The 22,772-nt window shown below is 41.5% G+C and overlaps 1 protein-coding gene and 1 long non-coding RNA gene across 3 annotated transcripts in view; both read right to left on the reverse strand.

The window, feature by feature from the left end:
• JAK1 (Janus kinase 1) overlaps positions 1 to 22,772 on the reverse strand; it is a 126,708-nt gene that overhangs the window by 68,503 nt on the left and 35,433 nt on the right. The window contains exon 2 of one of the 2 annotated variants that reach the window (XM_034653619.1): positions 15,355 to 15,499. The exons of the other annotated variant lie outside the window; for it this stretch is intronic. Within the exon in view, the coding sequence (XP_034509510.1) occupies positions 15,355 to 15,456 (102 nt within the window). The 5' untranslated portion in view covers positions 15,457 to 15,499. The remainder of the gene's footprint in view (positions 1 to 15,354; positions 15,500 to 22,772) is intronic. 2 annotated transcript variants of the gene reach the window in all.
• Positions 6,465 to 13,809, reverse strand: LOC117800988. Its single transcript, XR_004623255.1, has 4 exons — positions 12,636 to 13,809; positions 7,218 to 7,365; positions 6,618 to 6,737; positions 6,465 to 6,517 (listed from the first exon to the last, which is right to left on the reverse strand). It is a non-coding gene; the product is annotated as an uncharacterized LOC117800988 (long non-coding RNA).

A 22,772-nucleotide genomic window follows, 5' to 3' on the forward strand; every position in this document is an offset into this window, starting at 1 on the left:
TGCCTATCCCCAACTCCATCCCAAACAAACCTCTGCCTGTATTTGCCTTGGCCTTGCTTCTTTCTCCTCTGACCCACTTGATTTTCCTGTTTTTATCCCCCATCTTTTTTCAAGTCTTCTCTTTCACCATGTGACTGGATAAGTTATATGACACACTGGCAACCTGCCACAGAGTCTTCCCAGAAGAGAGCTCACTTTTCAGGAATCCCTGCCTCATTCCCACTGAAGGGAAGATGATAGAGAAGGGAGTGGGCAGAGAGTGAGATGATGCCAAGCTCAAACAGCCTACTAAGATTTGGGAACTCAAGCAGATATCAGTTCACAAAAACAGGTAACTCCAGCTATATCCAATTCATATTGAGTACACACACGGATTTTTATGCACGGGTATACCTCTACAAATGTCGATATCAGTGTTAAGTTTTTTTTACTATTAGAACCTTGTTAAGGGTAATAGCTCATGATCCTTTGGCTGTGTATTTACTTTCTTGAACTGAGAAAAATACAAATAACCATATTTAAAGCATACACCATGTTACAAGCTTCTTGTAAACTTTCCCAAACGTCCTCCCCACGCCCACCCTCTCTTCCCTCACAGTTACATAACCTACACACTGGGATCCCCCACTACATACCAAATTCATGCACACCTCGCCCAACCCCATGACAAATAGATTTTCAGAAGGCAAGTCAAGTAGGAAAATGATTTCCTTGTGTAACTTCCCCTACCCCTATATTTACTCCTGCAATTTAGCAGTAAATAATTTTCAGTGTGTGTTCATGTATAGTATCTTACACAATCTCTGTAACAATTTTGAGAAAGATAGAGAGGTCAGGTTCTAGCATCCTCATTTTCAGAGCTTGCAGCCTCCTCCATTTCCCGGTCTTCAAACTGTGGGTGGCCCCAGGTCTCAAACCTTGATCTTCATACCTTTTCACTAACCACACTCACAAAAAATAGCAATCACCCCCAGCTGCATGGTTTACATGCTGACCATCTTCAAACTTACCTCTCAGACTCCCATCTCAAATACTCAATTACTTCTTCAGCCTCTCTACTTAGGAGTCTAATAAGCATTTAAAGCCCATATAAAAAGTGACTCATGATTCCTGCGACACCACAAACCACTCTCCCCCCCTCCTAGTGTTCAACATCTCAGTAAATGCCACCGCTACTCAACACGTTGTTCGAGCAGAAAACCCAGAGGTCAGCCTTGACATATCTCTTTCTCTCACATCCCACATCCAAACCATTACCAATTCTATCAGCATTAGCTTAGTATCTCACTCTAACAACTTCTCACCTCTTTTTCTTGTCAGTGACCACCTTCTTAACAACTAAGAAGGCAGAGGCTTTGTCAGTTTTTTCTATATTGTACCTGCCATGTTTTGACACACAATACATGCTCCAGAGCTAATGAGTAAAGAAATACTGGCTCAGAGAGGTGATATGACTCACAGAGTAAGTTAATGACAAAAGTCAGGGCTCCACAAACATACGGGTATCTTTCATCCTTGTACGTGTTTTTCTTTTCCCTCTCACCTTTCTCTCTCAAAATGCACATACTCAAAACTTCTTTTCCAACAAACCTCTACTCTAAGCAGCGGGAAATGCATACAAAGGAGAGACACGTGCGGGGATCCACAGTACAGTAAACCTTCCAGTAACACTTTAAAATTGAATCTGTGTGGTAAAGCAGTGTAAACAGTTTGAGAGTAACAGTGATGATGGCGGATGGAACCAGTTCAGATGCTGCTGTAGCCTAACCCCAATTCTGGACTGAAAATATAAGGATAGAGGTTGGGCGTGGGGGTACTTCTATAAAGTTAAGCGATACAATACATAACATCTTATCTACATGCAATTACATATTCCTCCTGGTGTCCTGCAAGAATAACTATTAGAAAATGAAAAGGGTGGGCTCTGAAGGAAAGAAGACACTTCTCTAGCATAATTAACCTCTCTGGGTCTTTGTCAGACCTGCGGCCAAGTGGAATTTATGAAGAGTAGCAAACCCACTACAGGCTCTGCTACAATAAATCTCTACCTCTCTGAGCCTCAGGTTCCCCAGGTTCAATAAAAGCATACAAGTAAGATCCGTTAGGAGAGTGCTCACAGCCCTAAAATACCAGGATTTCCCTAATTTTATGAAATTGAGCCCCTGAGAAGATACAGGAGTTACCTCCAAGTGCAAAAAAACATGCTAGTGAAATGCACACATTCCTTTACTACCACACAGTTAAGACTACAAAAAAGCTAGGAGGCCTCAGCTCACACCAAAGCGTATCTGCTGACTGAAATATAATTATGATCCTTACGCTGCTATTCCCATCAGCCTAAATCCTTCTAGATCAGATTTTCCCAGTTTGGGTCCTTAGAGATGTTCAAAAGTATTTAGCACTGCACCATCTGTCCAAGATGAAACTAAAGAAAAAGAATAATGATGAAGTAAAGGAGAATATTGACCTCTTTAACAGACAGAACATTTCAGATACTTTAAAAATGTCCATTTATCTCTAAATAGTATTGGTAATGTAAAGTGAGGTCAAGTCAGCATGGCTCAGGTTAAAACATTCTTCACTGTAATCACAAATAGTTTTTTATAAAATCCTTAAACATAAAACCTTTATTAAGCCTAGTTTAGCCTTATAAAGGCTAGTTTTTTTGGTCCTTACTCTCATGGTGGTGATCCTCTCAAAAAGACACGCATATTGGGCTGTATCCTTATTAATTTTAACATGATAGTGATCTTTCTACTGAGCTACCGTTTGCAGGTCCTCTATATTCCTTTGTATATATTCCCCTATTCAAGCTTTCAACATATCCAGGCCAGTATTCTTCCCACTTGTTCCAATTAGAAGTTTTACTTTGCAGATGGAAAAAGAAAATATTAATTATGTTTTGCTTAAATTAGTGCATTAGGGAAAAGGTCCCAAAGACCTCAGAATAGAAGCAGGTAGTTAAGGCTCCTATCTTTCCCAGTATTGTTTTTGCTCCTTTCACTAGCAAAATTCCATTTAAATAATCTTTTTTTTTTTTTTTTAAAGATTTTATTTATTTATTCGACAGAGATAGAGACAGCCAGCGAGAGAGGGAACACAAGCAGGGGGAGTGGGAGAGGAAGAAGCAGGCTCATAGCAGAGGAGCCCGATGTGGGGCCCGATCCCATAACGCTGGGATCACGCCCTGAGCCGAAGGCAGACGCCCAACCACTGTGCCACCCAGGCGCCCCTCCATTTAAATAATCTTAATCAGACATTCAGATTGTTGCACTTCATTCCAGTCTTGCTAAAATGGAAGCATATGCCAACAGTCTTTCAGAGTATAATATACTGTATATTCATGGCATCCATACACATCTTATTTAAATAAAGTAAACGTTCAGTGTAAATACAACCTTGTTAGGTCTGAATGTTTGTGTCCCCCCCAAAAGTCACATTGGAATTCTAACACCTAATGTGATGGTGTCAGGAGTGAGGCCTTTGAGGGATTGGGCATGGGGCCCATAATCAGGCCATGAGGGTGCAGTCCTTATGATTAGTATCACTGCTCTCATAGAAGAGACACCCCAGAGCTCCCTAGCCCTTTCTGCAATGTGAGGATACAATGAGAAATGTGCAGCCCTGAAAAGGACCCTCACCTGATCATGCTGGCACTCTGAGCTTGAACTTCCAATCTACAGAACTACGAGAAATACATTTCTGTCATTTGTAAACCCCTTAAGTCTCTGGTATTTTGTTACAGCAGTCCAGTGGACTAAGGCAAACCTCTGTGTATAGGTGATGTTGTGTAATTAGAGATGGTCTTTCTCCAGATCAAAAATCAAGCAAGTATTAAAATCCCTGATGAGGTCACAGGCTTCACCAAGCTCTCTTCATCCAAAGCCCAGACCACTGAAACATGACTGGCAACATAACAGACACAGAATAAGTAGTTGCTGAGTGAACAAATGAATGAATGAACCAATGAATAAATGAACAAAGGACACAAGAACTGAGCTTTACTGCTGTCTAGCATTATGCCAGCTACTGCCATGTTTTTCTTTCTCCTTCCTATTATTAAACTACTGAAGTGCAGTGTAAGGTATTCCAATCAAACTTAATGTTTTAATTTGTTTTTCTCTAAGTATAACATCTTGGTATTTAATGGTGTATTTCTTTTCCCGGTTTGAGGGTAGCTGGTTAGCAGGGGGCTGCCTCACACAGGAGCTCAAGCAAGCTGGCACATGCATACCCATACTGCTTGGTCTGATGTGATCAGGAAGAGAGGGTCCCAGAGGCAAAAGAGTTGAAAGCAGATGGGAGTACAGTATGCTTCACAGAAGCGAGGAGGCCTTATGGAAGGGAAACTGGCTGGTGATCATATACAAAAAAACCTAAAGGTTTTAGGATTGAAAGGGAGGGAGAAGACAAGACCAGGAAGGAACAGTGGATAGCAACAGTGAAGTTGAAAAAACTGAAAGAGAAACTAAAAGATATAGAGGGAGAGATGAGGAGAGACATTATCATGAGAAGCATATTCTAATCCAGGTTGTATTTTGAAAATTCAGTCTTTATCTATCCTCAGTTAATGCCGCACTATACTAGTTTTGATTCTTTGTCCAAGAGCTAACAACACATAGAAGAAGGTGATGTATTTTATTTAGCCCTTATGTTTGTGGGAGGGAGATGGCTTCTTCAGTAGGATGGTGCATCAATATATACTCGTTATTATTCAGAGGTAATACAGGCCTCTTTGTCACAAAAACTTTGGCCTTCTCAACTCCAAATAGTTCCATGAAAATAACACTGAAACTATACGCTGTCTTTACATTTGTTATTTATTAACCTCTGACTTAACCCACATGATTCCAAGGCAGTTTATACGAATATATTTAATAAGAAATATATCAAAAATAAAAATAGGGGCACTTGGGTGGCTCAGTCAGTTATGTGTCTGACTCTTGGTTTGGCTCAGAGTCATGATCTTGGGGTTGTAGGATCGAGCCCCATGTCAGGCTCTGCCCTCAACGCAGAGTCCTCTTGAGATTCTCTCCCTCTCCCTCCCTCTTTGCCTCTCTCCCTGCTTGCATTGTCTTGCTCTCTAAAATAAATACAATCTTTAAAAATAAAGAAATAAAATAAAATAAAAATAAAAGCCCAGGTCCAAGGAAATACTATGTTATTTGAAATAACATGTTACAATATTATAATATAGGATAAAAAGTCAAGATGAAGGGAAAGTTATTTGCAAGCTGCAGCTTTCTAAACAGATGAGCCATGGATTTGGCTCCTAGTTTCCTAGGGGTCAAAAAGAAAAGGGAAACAATGAAATACATTATTTTCATTGTCAAAGGGGGAAAAGAAAATGCACCAGTTACTTGAAAATGGAAATATTTTCTGGTCTTAGTTCTAAAAATTCTCCTGAGGAGGGAGGGAGCATTTGAAATTTGATCTCTAGAAGCTTCTGCAGTTCTCCCAATTATTTAGAAATTTATGCTGCACTTGGGAATATCAACTATAAGGCATTTATATTCCAAAAAAAATCAAATCAGGACACCAAACTAAGAACTGTATTTCTCTTTGTTTTTTAGTATTTTTCCACAAAGCCATTTCCCCATCTACGATTCCTCTATCTTCTTGCACTTAGATATTACTTCCTTAGGACACATCAGAAGTAGACAATTAAAGTGCCTAAAATGCTAAAACCATAACAAATCTAGAAAATAATTCAAGAGTGGAGAAACAAAGAAACCATTTTTATCCACTATCAATCCAGTCAGAGAGACGACACTGACCTAAAAGTGAAGAAAATTACCAGGAGAAATGCTAGATTATTTGGTGAAGGATTTGGGGGCTACAGGAATAAGGCCAAAACCCCTCCCTGTGCAGACTAAGAGTCAACAATGGTTAGGTGTTACAAGTACAGGGTGACCAAATAATTTATCATCCAAACTGGGACACATGAGAGTTAAAGAGGGTGTTATTAATAATCACATCTGACAACAGGCATAAACTAGGGCCAACCCAGCTAAACGGGAACATAGGGCCACTCTATGAGCTCATCAGGGCTTTATATTCCTATTGAATAAATTTCCTCATTATACCCCCAAAAATATCATATAGGATAGAGAAGGCCAATACTACCCCTTATATAGATAAAGAAAGCACATGTCCAAGAGATTAGATAAATAACTAATTCAAGTTTATAAAGAGAAATATCAGGTCAGAGACTCCACCAGGGTTTACTGACTCCTAACTCAATACCTTTCCACTAAATAATCTAATGACCCGAACAGCCAGATATCAATGATGTAGACCTATCCAAGTTCTTTCTCTTTTCCAGTATTGGTGATAAAAATTGAAGACATTTTCAGGGCGCCTGGGTGGCACAGCGGTTGGGCGTCTGCCTTCGGCTCAGGGCGTGGTCCCGGCGTTATGGGATCGAGCCCCACATCAGGCTCCTCTGCTATGAGCCTGCTTCTTCCTCTCCCACTCCCCCTGCTTGTGTTCCCTCTCTCGCTGGCTGTCTCTATCTCTGTCAAATAAATAAAATAAAATCTTAAAAAAAAAAAATTGAAGACATTTTCAAATATAAAGAAAAAATACCTTCCTTTATGCTTGAAATGCAAACATACCTGGGTTTATGTTTTGAGTATTTTATATTTCTAAGAAGTTTGTTTTGTTTTTTTTACTGTTCCTGATATCACAATTTCCTTGTTGCTTCATTTTGAGTAATCTACATATAGGCAAAGATCCTGGATGAAAACAACAGAGATGCATGAAAACCTTAAATTCAAAACTGTCATAAAATTTAATTCAGTTTAACTCAGTTAATTCAGGCTCTCCATTTTACTACATTAACAATAATCTGTCTCTGTTCTCTGACCCTAAAATGAGTATTACTGTGCCATCACCTGCCCTAAATTAAGCAGTAAATGATTAGAAAATGTTTTATGAAATTATTGGGTAATAAACAGTCATCTAATCTAGTTATTCCCAAACCTGGCTATACATCAGAATCGCCTGACAGCTTTTTAAAAATATACTCTTCCATACTACACCCTGGACCTACTCAATCAGGAATCTAGAGAAGAAAAAATTTTAAACTCTTCAGGTGATTCTGAGATCCAGCCCTTCTAATCCCAATCCAACCCAAGACTTTCAAGGTAGACGCAGGTAATACTCCACCCACCCGCAACCACACATCTGTCATTCTTCTCTCCTTTGCAACTCACATTTCTTTCTTTCTATTGATTTTCTTTTTTCCACTCTGCAATACAGCACTGACGGGCAGCCGAGGACCTGCACATGGCAGGCAGGAAGCTGTGGGGTCGATTCTATTCACTCTTTCCCCAGCACCCTCATAACCATCTTTGAATTAGCCTATGGAAATATAATTGTCATAATCATAATAACAATAAAAACTGGTATTTGCTAAGCACCTATATGCCACTAGTTGGGCTAATTGCTCTGCATGATCTCAATCTCCACGCAAGCCCTTTAAAGTGGGATTATTCCCATTCCCACATCACATTATTATAGAGGTTAAAACAGCTTTCCCAAGGTGATACTGCTAGGAAGTAGAACAGCAAGGACTCAAACCTAAATCCCAAGCTCTTCTTGACAGACCCACCAACTAACCTAAAGCTGTTCTGAGTCCCCTTTGCCTTCAGGACAGCTAGCTTCCATTCAGGCTATGCATTACAATCCAGGACCTCACTGGGGTTTCAGTGGGAAAAGAATCCAAAAAGCTCTTGGATTTTCTAGTAGACCAACTGAAATCTAAACATTAGCATCAGGAAAGGGAAGCAAAGGTCCATTTCTGAAACATAAACTGCTCTTTATAGAAGTACTTCTGGAAGGCATCAACAGTCCTTCTGGAAAATGAAACATTTAGACTTTGAAGGTACATCAAAGGTGACTCTTCCATTGTATAATTTGGGGCTTTCCTCTCTAGCTGGTTGGAGAGAAACAGAATTCAATATTCCAAATGCAATCGCAAATCCCAAAGATTTCTTTCTCTTTAGTTGCTCCGCTAAAGAAAAATAAAGAAAAAATGGGTTTCTACCTGGATGTGTTTGACTGTCTGGTGGCCATATAGTTTGGTATCCAAACTGAAAAACTCTTTTTTTTTTAAGATTTTGTTTATTTATTTGAGAGAGAGAGACAGTGAGAGAGGTAATACAAGCAAGGGGAGTGTGTGAGGGAGAAGCAGGCTTCCCGCGGAGCAGGGAACCCAATGCGGGGCTCGATCCCAGGACCCTGGGATCATGACCTGAGCTGAAGGCAGATGCTTAATGGCTGAGCCACCCAGGCACCCCCAAACCGAAAGACTTTTAAGAGTGAAAGTGGGGTGCTATTCATAATTATCCTGGGAAAATAGACCTAAGTGGAATTTATGGTCACCACATTGATGGCAGAATTCAAAGGCAATAAAGAAGAAATCAATTGCCATAAACTCACTGAATATTAGGGCTCAGTTTTGTTCAATAATAATAATCCATGTGCCTACTATGTGCCAGCCTCTATGCTAAAAACTGGTATATGAAAACCAAATCCCTCCAAACCAGAAGGGAGAAGTGACTAGTCATTCAACAGTTACAACGTGAAAAAGCCAGCTGCAGAACAGAATGTATGACAGGATCCCATCTGGATGGACGGATAGGTGGATGAAGTATATTGAAATGCGGTGCCATGGGAGCAAAAAGCAGAATCATCTAACTCTATACAAGGGTGGATAGATCAGGCATGGTTTCACAGGGGAGAGTATCCTGGAGTGGAGATTTGCAGGAAAATAGTAGGAATTAAACAGGAGAAGAAACAGATGGAAACAGAGACAGCACATCTCATGCAGAACTAAAAGTATGTGTAAAGGGCACAGATTCAAGAGCATGCAGACACCCTTCCATGAAAGGCACGGTGGTACAGTACTTGTGTGGCGGTAGGGCCAGAGGTGGGGCTAAAGTGGTGGGAAACGTCAACCCTCAAGGCCATGCTGAGGAGCCAGCAGCTTACAGTGAAGATTAGAGGAAGCCAATGACTACTGCATTTGAGAAGGACCGATCTGGATAGGTCATCTCGGGCAAACGGGAGATAGACAGCAGAGAGACCTTCAATTGGGAGGCAATGCAATGGCCCAAATAAGAAATGATATCGAGCCAAAGAGCAACAAACATTTATGAATCCTGTACCTCGGATAAGGGATTCAGAGATAAATAGGATTACTTACTGTGTTATGGAAAGTGGGGTCCAACCGAAAACAAATATAGGGACAACGGTATATGAGAAAGACCACAGATAGTTTGAATAAAAGGCTTAAGTTAAACAACAGAATGGTTTTTTGACTCTAAACACTGCAAGAACTGCTGAAGAGAATGCCAACACAAAGTTCTGAAGTCATGAAGTCCTGGAACAAAGCAGAAATAAACAGCTGGGGAGAGAAAACCTTTCTGAGACAGAATTACTCAAGACTGACCTCTTAAGTGGGTTTAAGGATAACGAAGAAATATCTGGAATAATATATTTAAAACACGACTATAAAGTATAGCAACTTGGGCTATGTTGGGAGGGGGTTGGAGTCTTTCCTGAGCACAAGATGAGACATAATACTATTCCATGACAGAGATATCAGATTTCTAAACTTGTCCTAAGTTCAAAACCCACTAACTGGCTATGTGACCTTGAACCAATTATATTACCTGCCTCTCTTCACTGTAAAATGAGAATAACTACGCCTATACCTTATAGGTCTGTGAAGAGCAAATGACTTAGGATTCCTGGTGAAAACGGCTGACTGAACCACAAGTGTCCAATTCCATCCCCTCTCGAAACCTGACTAAAGTGGGTGTGTGGGTGAATATGTGTGTGTGTGTGTGTGTGTGTGTGTGTGTGTGTGTAAACCAGCAGATATAGTAAGGCCTTTTTGTTTGAAGACCAAAACCACAAATACGGGAGGGAGGAGGAGAGGAGAGATCTGCAAGTGAATTTTGGAAGCTGGTAATTAGATATAGCAAAATGTGTAGCAAAATGGCTTAGATAAACCATGAAAACTGAATTCCACACTGACAGTGGCAAAAGCTGAGAACCAAATAAATGTATACCACAAAAGCTTCAAAAGTCAGGAACTGGAAGCACCAGAACCAAGGGTAAAAGAGGAAGGCTGGGGAGAGATGTCTGAGAAACAATTCTCTTGCCCACTCCTCCACCCAGCAGAAGTCTAGACTAGCCCTGTCCTATAAAAGTCTCTGCAAAAATGGAAATGTTTTCTCTCTGCTCTGCCCAGTATGGTAGACCCTACTCACAGGAGGTTACCAAGAACTTAAAATGTGACCAGGGCAAATGAGGAACTGACTTCTTAATTTTATTTAATGTTTATGAATTTAAAATTTAAATGGTGACATGTTGCCAGTGGCTATTGCATTTTAGGGCTGCGCAGGTCAAGAGGTTTATTTTCTGGAGAGGATAAGACAGAGGATCCTGGGACTAGAGAGGCTAGCAAAGCACAGGGACCTTCCGCACACAGGGGACTGTGTCCGAGCACACACTGAATGCTGAGAGCCTGGATGCTGCAACCTCCACCCTCTTCCCCACATGGCTCCAGAACTGCTGGCAGCCGCCCTCTGACCCTCCAGGCAAGAACGAAATACTGTTTTTAGAGGAATGCTACCATCCCACGGGAACACACCTCAAGGTACTAACACTGGGGGTTCCCCAGTGAATGGCACATTCAAGTCACTCTTTAGTGAAGTTCAAAGTTCACAGATCCCACACACATGCTCCCACACACATGCTCAGCCTTCCCCTCATGTTTAATCATGAACAGCCAGCCAAGATAAACCAAGGTCTAAGGAAAGCCTCTAGTATAGACAGGAACAAAAGCAACTCAGAATAAACAACGATTATTTACAGAGCGGAAAAAACCTCAAAAAGTAATTAATGTCCTCAGATTGATAAAGAAACATATTTTATCTATGAAGCATGAATAGGAGTCTTTTTAAAATAACATCTCAAAGAAAAAAGAGTGCTCGATTATTAAAAAGATGACTGCAGAGTGTCTGGGTGGCTCAGTCAGTTAAGCGTCTGACTCTTTATCTCAGCTCAGATCTTGATCTCAGTGTTTTGAGTTCAAGCCCTGTGCTGAACTTTAAAGAAAAAAAAAAAAAACAGATGACCATAGAAATGAAAAACAGGACTGGAAAAGGGCCATCTGGAACTTTCTAGGTTGATGGAAATTTTTTTTTTAAGATTTTATTTATTTATTTGACAGTGAGAGAGACAGCCAGAGAAAGAGGGAACACAAGCAGGGGGAGTGGGAGAGGAAGAAGCAGGCTCCCAGCGGAGCAGGTAGCCTGATGCGGGGCTCAATCCCAGGACCCTGGGATCATGCCCTGGGCCAAAAGCAGATGCTTAACAACTGAGCCACCCAGGCGCCCCTGATGGAAATGTTCTACACTTTGTTTTGGGTGGTGGTTATATAAGTGTATACAATTGTCAAAATTAAGTGAAATAAACACTTAGAATGGTGCACTTTACTCTATGTAAACCATATCTTTACTTTTTAAATCTCTGTAGAAGGGTTTGAGGATAACATTAGGGAAACTGCTTAGCAAATAATAGTTTGAAAATAAGAGAGAAAACATAAGAAAGTTAGAACAACCAATCCAGAAAATCACACATCTGAGTAAAAGGAGTTCCTGAGGGAAAGACAGAGAATGGAGGAAGAAAACCATCAGCAAGATCATTTAAGAAAGATTTTCCACAACTGAAGGCTCCCAGTTGTCATGCTGAAAAGGCCCCAAAATACAATGGACCTGCTGTGAGTATACCGGGAACACTGAAAAAACAGAAGGGTCAACATGCATCCAAAAGACAATATAACAAGCCAAATTCAAAAGATCAAAAATTGATAGGCAGCATTGTCCACAATAGCTAAATCGTGGAAGGAGCCGAGATGCCCTTCAACAGATGACTGGATTAAGAAGTTGTGGTCCATATATACAACGGAATATTACTCAGCTATCAGAAAGAATGAATTCTCAACGTTTGCTGCAACATGGACGGCACTGGAGGAGATAATGCTAAGTGAAATAAGTCAAGCAGAGAAAGACAATTATCATATGATTCCTCTCATCTATGGAGCATAAGAACTAGGATAATCGGTAGGGGAAGAAAGGGATAAAGAAAGGGGGGGTAATCAGAAGGGGGAATGAAGCATGAGAGACTATGGACTCTGAGAAACAAACTGAGGGCCTCAGAGGGGATGGGGGTGGGGGAATGGGATAGACCAGTGATGGGTAGTAAGGAGGGCACGTATTGCATGGTGCACTGGGTGTTATACGCAACTAATGAATCATTGAACTTTACATCGGAAACCGGGGATGTACTGTATGGTGACTAACAGAATATAATAAAAAATCATTAAAAAATAATAAATAAATGCTAATAGAGGAGCTTAAAAAATTGATCTTTTTTAAAAAAAAAAAATTGGGTAGCTTTTTAACAGCTGCATAAAGCAAGGAGACAACTGACAAATGCCTTCAAAATTCTGAAGGGAAACAATACCAACCTAAAAATCTATAACCCGCCAAATTATCAATAAAGTCTAAAGGAGGAATAAAGGCATACTTAGGTATTCAAGATCTTAAAAAATTTACCTGCTATGCATCCTTGAAGAGCAAATAGAGGAGAAGCTCCAAAACAAGAAATAAAGATTAAACACAGAGGACGCAAAGGGAATTCCTAGGAGGACAGAACAGAGATCTCAAGATGAGAGCTGTAGCCAGTCTTTGAGGACGATCGGTCCACAGTTGGGCAGTGAGACACAAGTGACGGATATGTTCAGGGCTATCATCATCAAGATCCTCACAGACCGCATCAAGGGACAGGATGCCAAATTCCTAACTAAATTTGGCTTTTCTTAATCATGCACTGATAAAGTTCCTGTTCTTCCCTCTTCGTCCTGATGTCTGAATCAGTAGACCATTTCACCGCATTGAAGTCTCCTGTTGTGGCCTGCCTCTGACAGCTGGACGTAAGCCACGGTGAGCTTAGAAGTGAAAATAAAATGTGCAACAGGTCACTCCCTGTGACTGTAGTACTACTTCCAGGCTCCCAACGGCTGGACCCACTGCAGTCCTCCCAACATCCCATGTCCCACAAATTCTCTCACAACCTTCCCCAGCTGACTGTACCAAAAGTCCCTGTAACCTCTCAACTCCTAATCCAGGCTTGACCCAGAGCTTTTTGTTCCAATCCAGGGGATTAAGAATTCAAACTAGGACCATTAAGCTGTCCTCTTGAGAATGGTGGCAACACTGTCCTTTCCTTATACACCTGGGTTTGTGCTTGCTTTAGGGACATCTACCCTGGAAGAAAGGGATTGATTAATATAGAGACTGGGCTGGTTGATAATCTGAGAGGAGTGCAATGAGGAGGGGTACTTGACGAATTCAAAAGTACTGATAAATGTTCTACTTCTTAACTGAATGGTAAATACACTGGTATTTTTCTCTGACTACACACATGTTTTATATACTCGTCCATATGTTTAATACAGTTTTCAATTTCAAAAATTCCCTCCCCTGGTCACTGGGTGGCTCAATCAGTTAAGTGTCTGCCTTCAGCTCTGGTTATGATCCCAGGGTCCTGGGATCAAGCCCCACATCAGACTCCTTGCTCAGCGGGGAGCCTGCTTCTCCCTCTGCCTGCCGCTCCCCCTTACTATGCAATAATCTCCTTGACTTTTATTGCCAGTTTGTGTCATTATTTACTGGCAACGCATGTCTCCTTAGCTAGGTTGAGAACAAAAATTTATATAAAATAAAAATCACAGGGTACCTGGGTGGCTCAGTCGTAAAGCGTCTGCCTTTGGCTCAGGGAGTGATCCCGGCGTACTGGGATTGAGCCCCACATCAGGCTCCTCCGCTGGGAGCCTGCTTCTTCCTCTCCCACTCTCCCTGCCTGTGTTTCCTCTCTCGCTGGCTGTCTCTCTGTCAAATAAATAAATAAAATCTTAAAAAAAAAATCATTACTTGTGCTAATGATTGCTTCTTTCAGCCTTCCATTCTTTACTTTAAAACACAATGGTGGCCCTGAGTCAAATGGGGGTGGGCCTGATCGGCACACTAGATCCTCCAGAGAAAGTTAAGTTCTTTCTTCTATGACTCACAGCACCTACCTAGCACAGGGCCTGGCACAGAGTAAGAACTCAAATGTCTGCTGATAATAAATGAGAAGCGAAGAAAAACAGTTCTAAGAAAAGTGACAAATATGACTAAACTGACTAATGGAAAAGTGGCCCCTTAAGGAAAGAGAAAAGTCATTGTAATCATTCCTGGTTAAATCAATCAAGCAAAAATCTTAAGCATGAAGAGGTCGTATGATATAAAGGATAATCCTTAAAAATTATTCCCAATTCTGAAAAGAATTAAACCAGAGGCAAGTAGGTTAAACTACACAAACCATGAGTTTTAAATGGAATAAACTAGGGGTGGTGGTGAAGGGGGACTTCTTACCCAACAGTTACTAAATCTTCCCATAATCTATCTCCCTGCCGGCAGTGTCAGGGACACTGAGTGAGTTCTAATCCTGTCTCTGCCACAATCTACCTCTGGGTCTGAGACTAAGTCAGGTAACCCCTCTGGGCCTCGGTATTCCCCAGAGCAAAACAAGTGGGCAGAACACATGTCCATGAAGCTCTCTGAAAGTCAACAGGGTTGTAGGAATCATATACTCCTGCTTTCTGCTTCACTAAGAAACATGTACAATGCAAATCCATCTCTAATAGCCTACTGGTAGGAAAATTAAAAGAGTTTCAAATTCAGGTGATTTCACACAGAGTTTAAGTTCTAAAAGTTTTTTATAAATACTATGCTTTAAGACAGCTAAATCCAGTGACTTGTAACCTGAAAACTCTAAAGCCAAGGAAAATAATATAAGTTGAACCCATGCCCATTCTCTATTATGATTCCATTTTTTAAAGTAACTCTTAAATGTGCATGACTCACACAGCTGAATATACTATGATGTTCCTTTATCATTTTATCTTCCGGTGCCAGTAATCCCACATTACAGAGTGCCAAAACTCTTTAATAAGCATAGCATGTGCTTCTGGCCATACTCCAAAAACTACCACAGGACTGGAGGAAAAAACTCCAGTGAGGATTTCTGGGTTTTGGAATACAGGACCCCCAGTCAGATGCCCAAAATATGACTTCCCTCACCTCTCTATGCACGGCCACTTTTGGTACCTGAAATGGTAACAACAATTATCCTTTAGACTTACATGGCCCTTTTAAGATTACAAAGCACTTCCTCATCTATGAACTTAGCTGACTCCCAGTGACCCACTAGAGTGAGCAGACGTTACTGTACCCGTTGTAACAGATGAAGAAAGAGGTGTCCAGAGAATTTAAGTGACTTGCCCAAGGGTATCCAGTTAGCAAGTGATGGAGCTGAGACTTGCATACAGGTCATCCAAAACCAAAACGTGGGCTCTTCTCACCAAACTGGTTTGTGACTGGGGACAAGAAAAACAACGGACTGAAATGAAACCTTTTGGAAACTCTTGTGACTTTACTTACGGGAATAGTTCAATCTTTTGTAAATTTTACTTTTGAGAGTAGTTCAATCTTTCGTAAACAGTGTAGACCAAAAAAATGATTTTTAAACTTCCTTCTCCCTTTCTTTAGCCCCCTTGCACTGTGGGTTGCTACAGTTATCATCTCTAAGAAAGGGTCAGCTAGAAAAAGCTCGTATATTAAAAAGCTACTACCCCTCACTTGTCCCAACTCCCAGTGTCACCAGTGACTGAACTCCATCTGTTTCCCAAAAGAGCAAAGAAGTGATGGAGCCCAAACGAGAAGCAGGCCTAGTGACAGTTCCATGGCTAAGTCCACCCCAGTTCATCCCCATCGTCTTTGTTTCTTGTCCCTCACAAAGTGGGTCAGGACAGCCTGAGAAGTTCAGAAGGGCAAGGGAAGAGGCTAGAGTAGAAATCCCAGAGGTGGGGAAAGGGGCCAGTTAGGATAGGAACAGAGTCAGCCTACCCGTTTGGACTGGACTGCGATGTGCCCCCTCTTCCATTCCCAAGTGAGAAGACAATCCCGGAGATCAACCCTCAGAACAGAAACTGCTGGTTATAGCATGGCTTCAGTCAAAGGAGGCAAGGAGGAATTAAGTAACTGGCCTCAAATCACAGAGTAGCACGGGGCCTTCAACCTTCTCTCTGCACGCATTTAGACATGTGGTAATCCTTCTCAAGAACATGGCTTCCCGTAGTACTTTCAGGGACAAAAATTCAGCAAAAGTTGTGACAAAAGTTGTTGTTAGGTCCCTCATTAGAGCATCTTTACGAAGAAGAAACAAAACAAAACAAAACAAAAACAAAAACACTATTACATGTCCTCCCTAGTGGAGAACAGCTAACCAGACCAACCCTATTTAAAAATAAGATTTGTTTCATTGACCTGACAGTTTCACTGGCAGCTACAACTAACTTCATGAGAGTGGGGGGTACAGAAATTCGCTCTGTATTCTCACCTTTAATTATACAACAAGGGCTGGAATCCCCTATCAGTTTATTCAGCTAAGTTTTTAAGAAGTCACAGTGAGGGAATTTCCAAAGCCCATCTAACATCACTATATAAATACTGATCACCTAGGCCTCTCCGTTCACAAACACACTTTAAAAAGCAGACTAGTAACAATATAAAAAATCTCCCTTTCCCTTCGCCACTTCAAACATTTCATATGATTTAGGTTTTTGGTTAACCATGCTAGTCAAATGCTTTAAGTTGCTAAATTACTAACTGGGCTGGAACTTTTTAACCATACCTAATTTAAATACAATCACAGACTACATGTCGAAAACTTAAAACAAATCTCCATACTTGGGCCAAGTGAGATCTGTCTTATACTCTGGGTAGAAAATGGTGAGTAAACAAGTTAATCACGATCACCATCTCCACAGCAAAGATATGGAAAAGACTTAAGGAGAAGTTCTGGCATCACTCAAACCAGAGTTTCAATCCTGGCCCTGTCACCTACGAGCTATGTGGCCATGGGTGCTTGAGTTTCTGCATCTGTTAATACCAATTCCCTCTCATCTAACTGTTGTCAAAAACCAAGCACAGAGGAAATCATACATTAGGTACTAAATAAAAGATATCCATTAATTCCTATGAGTGTAAATTCAGAATACAAGCCAGTGTGATTGCAGGGGTAACAACAGCATGGAAATTCAGGGTAGGAAACAATTACAGCTTTTTTATACTAGACTCTCTTCCCTTCAGGGTCCACCCCGATCCAACGTCCTCCTCCTCCACCACCTATCTCCATCGACTCTGACCTACAATGACTGGCACATAACATAATCAGCACTTAATTAAACATTTTATTATTTTTCCAGGATTGCTACTAGGCCAGTCCCAACACCTACCCATTTAAGATCTTCAGGCAAAGAGTTCTGTTTTCATAACTTCCAGTCTCGTTACCCTTTCATTATTATTCTCGCTGATTATAAACTACACTGAGACCACAGCAATTACACAATGCCATTTAATGAGAATTATGAAAGCTTCAAAATGTCAAAATCACTCTCAAACGCTAACAGATAACGTTAACATTTGAAATGAACATTCTGACCCCTCTCTAAAACCACTTTGGTTCAGCTCACATGGGGACACTCCCATTTGCTGGCTGTGGTGACCAGAACATAAGTTAGAATCCCTCCGGCTAAGATTCTCAGGCGCAGGGTGCTGGGGGACAAAACCACTGTAACCACTTCACATCCACTCAGATACACCCATTTTCTAGAACTGCAAAACCATCAGCTAAAAACAACTCTTTATGCAAATGAGTTTGGAATCAAGGCTACACATACTATGAATTAAAACAAACTGGAGGTTGAACTCTCCCTAGAGACTTCTCTGCGCATTATCAGGTATAACCGATATGAACTGAGAGGAAACCAGTGCACCAGACATTCTCCTTCACCTTTTTTTAAACAGATATTTTGTACTGCTGCCCTTAATACCCCGAAGTGAAAATCAAAAATATAAACTATTCACATGCAAAATTTCAAAAGAATCAATAGGATGTCCAAACTATAAGAAGAACTTAAAGACATTTATAAGAATCTGCATTTCAACACGTAATTCCTGTCATACGTCCACTAGAAGACATAATGAAGTCATCTAATACTTGCACCAACAGCAGAACAGCCATGAATGCACTAACTAAATACAGATACCAGCAGGCTCTTCTTGGTGACACAATTATAAGCACCCCCACAGTGGTAACATGATTTCTAAAAATGGGGACTAGCTTTTGGTAAAGTTCCAAACAAAATAAAACAGTATCTTTATATAGTACAAGATATCAATTTATATAGCAGTTGCATCCCTAGAAAATTCAGGTTATATCAAAATAATGTAAAAATTACTTTATGTAAAATAAAATTAGGTTCAAGGCTCATAAAATTATAAGCAGACTTTTTTCCCCTACAAGAACGTCTGGAGAACGTCATGTAGGCTACTGAAAAATTCTTCTTTGCACAGCACTGTCCCTATGTATATTAAAAGATAATTATTATTCCTGGCCATTCTCTCTAAATGCCAAACGTACTCACCCAACCAACAACCAAAAAAATCTCATAGAAAGTCACTGAACCAGCTGAAGAAGGGTGCAGCTCTGAGCCAAGTGGAGTCTTACTGTCTTTGTCTTTCCTGTATGGACCTTAGAACTGTGCTGGGCTTCTAAGCAGGTACGCAGTCAGTCTGAGGAATTAGGTGGTATTTCTCCTAAAATTCACTCTTAGATAGCAGAAAAGCAGAGTATTTTCAGTCAATATGAAGATGGCATCTACTGGACTGGAAATGTAAAAATGCTGACATTTCACTCACAATCAGAAATACTTTAAAGGATGCTATTGTTCCTGCCCCAAAATGACAGCCTAAGACTAGGACAGCAAATACACATTGAGGCATGATGTCCCACTGAGCCTGGGAATGGCTTTAAAATCCATCTCAACATGGCTCCAATGAGTCCTGCCAACTGTTTAGGTTTCCTAACCTCAGAAATACGGGAGAAGGCAATTAGTAGCCTCAAAAAAACTTCCTGTGAGTATTTAGAGCCCTCCACACCATGCAATCTAGTAACTTCCACTACTATCATCTGAGTACTTACTATGTGCTTCGTGTACCTAGTACTAAATGCTTATACGACCCTCATTCAACAATCCGAGGTAGTATAAATCTCTACTTCACAGGGAACTAAATGAGGCCCCAACACAAAGTCCAAGATCAAAAGTTAGACTCAAAGCCCAAATTCCAGCCCAGCTATTCAGCTCCAAAGCCTGTGCTAGTTATCTATCTGCAACTACCTATAAGACCTGTCTGAAGGAGGGGGGTAATAAAGCTTCTTACTAGAGTGGTACTTCTCTGGGTGGACCCAGGAGGTGGACAGCACCTCTAGGTGGACAGCCAGACAGCATGACAAAAGCCAAAACAAGAAATTCCTTCTCTCATTGACTCAGCCAGAGGCCAATTTGAGACTTGGGAGGAGTCCCAAATTTGATCTTTAAACCAAGCTTTGGATACCAGGACACCACAAACCCTGATATATAAAGACCCAAAGCTTCAGGATGGCATCAAGCCTTGCTGAGTGTTGGCTCCAACCTGTCATCACTTGGCCTATAGCTGGATCCTGCTTCTCTCCTCGGGAGGGCCAGTGCTGTTGCCCCTATCCCTGACTTTCCAAGCCTCTGAGCAAAAACTAGATCTTTGCTCATCAAAGAGCTCGGAGGAGATGCCCCTCCTACCTGCTCTGTATATGTGAGTCCTGCCCATCTTTCAAGGTCTACAGTAAGGTCACCCGTCCTTACCCCTAAGTCTGTCCACATTCCCCAGCTGGAAGGAACTGACCCCACTTCAGAGCCCTCATGGCACTCTCCTGCATCACAGCAGGCATCCCTTCCCTCGAGCTTTAGTTCATTGTTCCCTACCCACCCCCCCCATACTAACACTACCACCACCACCACCACTGGATAGAAAGTCCACTTAATGCGTGCCTACCGATGTGCCAGTCACTCTACAGACATTATCTCCTTTAATCTACGTATTAGTTCCAATTTCACTGATGAGGACATGGAGATCTGGCATTACTCAGCCTCCACTGGCATTACACCATCGCGGATACCAGCACGGTGTGGAATCAGACTGTCTATGTTTGAATCCCCCTCCTCCCATTTACCAGCTGTGAAATCTTGGGTAAGTTCTTTAGCCTCTGTGCCTCAGTTCCTCATTCTATAAAACAAGGATAATTATACATAGTCATAGGATTGTTCTCAGCATTTAAAGAATTAACATATGGGAAACTCTCAGCGCCTGCCTGGCACATAGTATATAAACAAAGTATTCTCTACTCTTATTATCAGTGCTGCCTCCAAGCCTGTCTCATACTATGCTCCAAGTCCATATTTTGAGGGCTTCAAACATACCAAACTATTACCCACCTTTGTCCAAGCTGCCTTGACTGCTCTTTGCACACCAGCCCCTACCATTCTTTGGGTCTGATGACGTGCTTGTCTCAGAGGGATGTTCTCTGACAACCCAGTTCAAGACGATCTTGGTCATCCAGGCCCCGCCTCCAGTGCCTTCCTCTCCCTTCCCCCACTCCTATCCGCCCCTTACCACACCCTTGTTTATTTTCCTTAGAGCACTTATCATAACCTAGAATTCTGTCACTTACGGTAACTTGGTCTGCGTATTTGTTTGGGGTCCACTGCCCCGTCTAGAGATGAGGGAAAGAACCATGTCTGTCTTTCCCAGTACGACATCTTCTTCAGCCAGCCAGGGCCTGGTGTATAGCATGCTAAATAAATATTTGTTGGTAACTTGACTGCTTCTACACAGTTAAGTGCTCAAGTAGCATCTGTTGAACTAATAAATGATAAACTATGGAATCCTTAAGTTAATGTCGGATGGTCACTGTTGCTACGATGTCAGTCTGCAAGGTGCCATTTTCTGTATTTGGTCAACTCTGTATTATCAGTCACCCAAAACATCTATTAAGCACCCACAATGAAAAAATCTGTATGTTCTCTGTATAAGGCAAAACAACAAAGTCACTGTATTTGGCTGGAAGACAACAGGCAGGATCAGGACTGCAATCCTGCCAAGAGTGCCCAACTGAGGGGAAAGAGTAATGGCTGAAATCCCACTGCCTTCTTTCTAGGGGCCAGGCCACATTGCCAGTGCAGGGCTGTTTTCTACTTCTCACAAGGCAACAGATCAGCAGCAGCCCTGGGAAGGGCCAGTCTTTGTTCTTAAGGCTGGGTATCTGCACCATGGGATTTTAAGGGCACACAAGACACTATTAAGACACCCTCCCACCCTCCCTGTGCCCCTGAAACAGCCAATCGGGGTGAAAGCATTGTGTTCCATGAGATGCTTATGAAAACACAAAAACAGGGTGGGGCAGCCAGTCAGTTCACTCCCACCTTTTAAGTCAGACAAGTTGATCAGATTAGCTGCTATTACTTGTCAGAGCAGAGCAGCCTGAAAGTGGGAGTCCTGAGAAGATGAAGTTTTCATACAGCAAAAGGTGGTAACAAAGATTAACAACAAGGAATACTACGAGGAAGGGCAGGCTCAGTCTGAAGACCCCACACTTCACCCTCTGACCTGAAGCTAGTTCTCACGGTGTCTAGTAAGTGAGAAGGCACACAGGAGTGCATACACAGGCCTACACACAGGTGCAACACACGGAGGAGGCCATTTCAATTTCCCAGCTTCCCACCCTCTCAGGACGTCTTGACTGTTCAGCAGAGAAAAACCACATAGAGAAGCATCTAGAGACCTGAGGATCCCTCTTCTCAGCATTCCCAGTAACTTACAGAGTGACCTTTGAAAAGTCACTCCCCCTCTTTAGGCTTCAGTTTTATCATATTACAAATGAATGAGGCTCTTCTATACTACAGACAAGAATTACTATAAAATTCTGGGGGAAAATATATTCAAATTTCATTTTTCAACTATGTTTTAACAATTTTTGAAATTATAATAAATCTCCACAAATTCAATTTTATAGCAAATTTTAACCCTTTTTTAAAAAAAGATTTTATTTATTTTAGAGCGAGAGTTTGAGCAGGGGGCGGAGGGCCGGGGGGGGGAACCAGAGGACACAGGGGGAGACAGAACCCCAAGCAGACTCTGCACTGAGCTCAGAGCCCGATGTAGGCTCGGTCTCATAACCCCGAGATCATGACCTGAGCCCAAATCAAGAGTTGGTCACTAAATCGACTGAGCCACCCAGGCGCCCCCAGAACTCTATCCTTTAAACTCAGATTTGTCTGCTCCCTTAAAATTGCTCAAGCAAGTATACTACGATAGCATACGTGCAGCATGCTCAGTCGAATGCCTAGCAAATCTCAGGCACGTCTGCCGGGCTCGCACTCAGAAATAGTAAGTTATACAACAACAAATGAATTTATAACAGGCTGCACTGGAATAAAAAGAGTGAGCACACATTATCATCAGTCTTGCACTATTTTATAGAGAATGAAAACATCTGTTAAACAGTTGTGATTCTGCTTTCTGACAAAAGTTCCCCTATTCTTTCAGGCTTCTGGGTCAACTTAATTGAAGAGTATCCTGAAACTGCAAGATAAGTTATTAGTAAACTATCTGCAATTACTTATTCACATGATGCAGATTTTTCCATACTGCAACCAAAACTAAATTCAGAAGTAAATTAGGTAATAAAACTGGAAGATGATTGGGACTGCCACT

Source organism: Ailuropoda melanoleuca, chromosome 2, assembly GCF_002007445.2.
Source record: "Ailuropoda melanoleuca isolate Jingjing chromosome 2, ASM200744v2, whole genome shotgun sequence".
Lineage (NCBI taxonomy): Eukaryota > Metazoa > Chordata > Mammalia > Carnivora > Ursidae > Ailuropoda > Ailuropoda melanoleuca.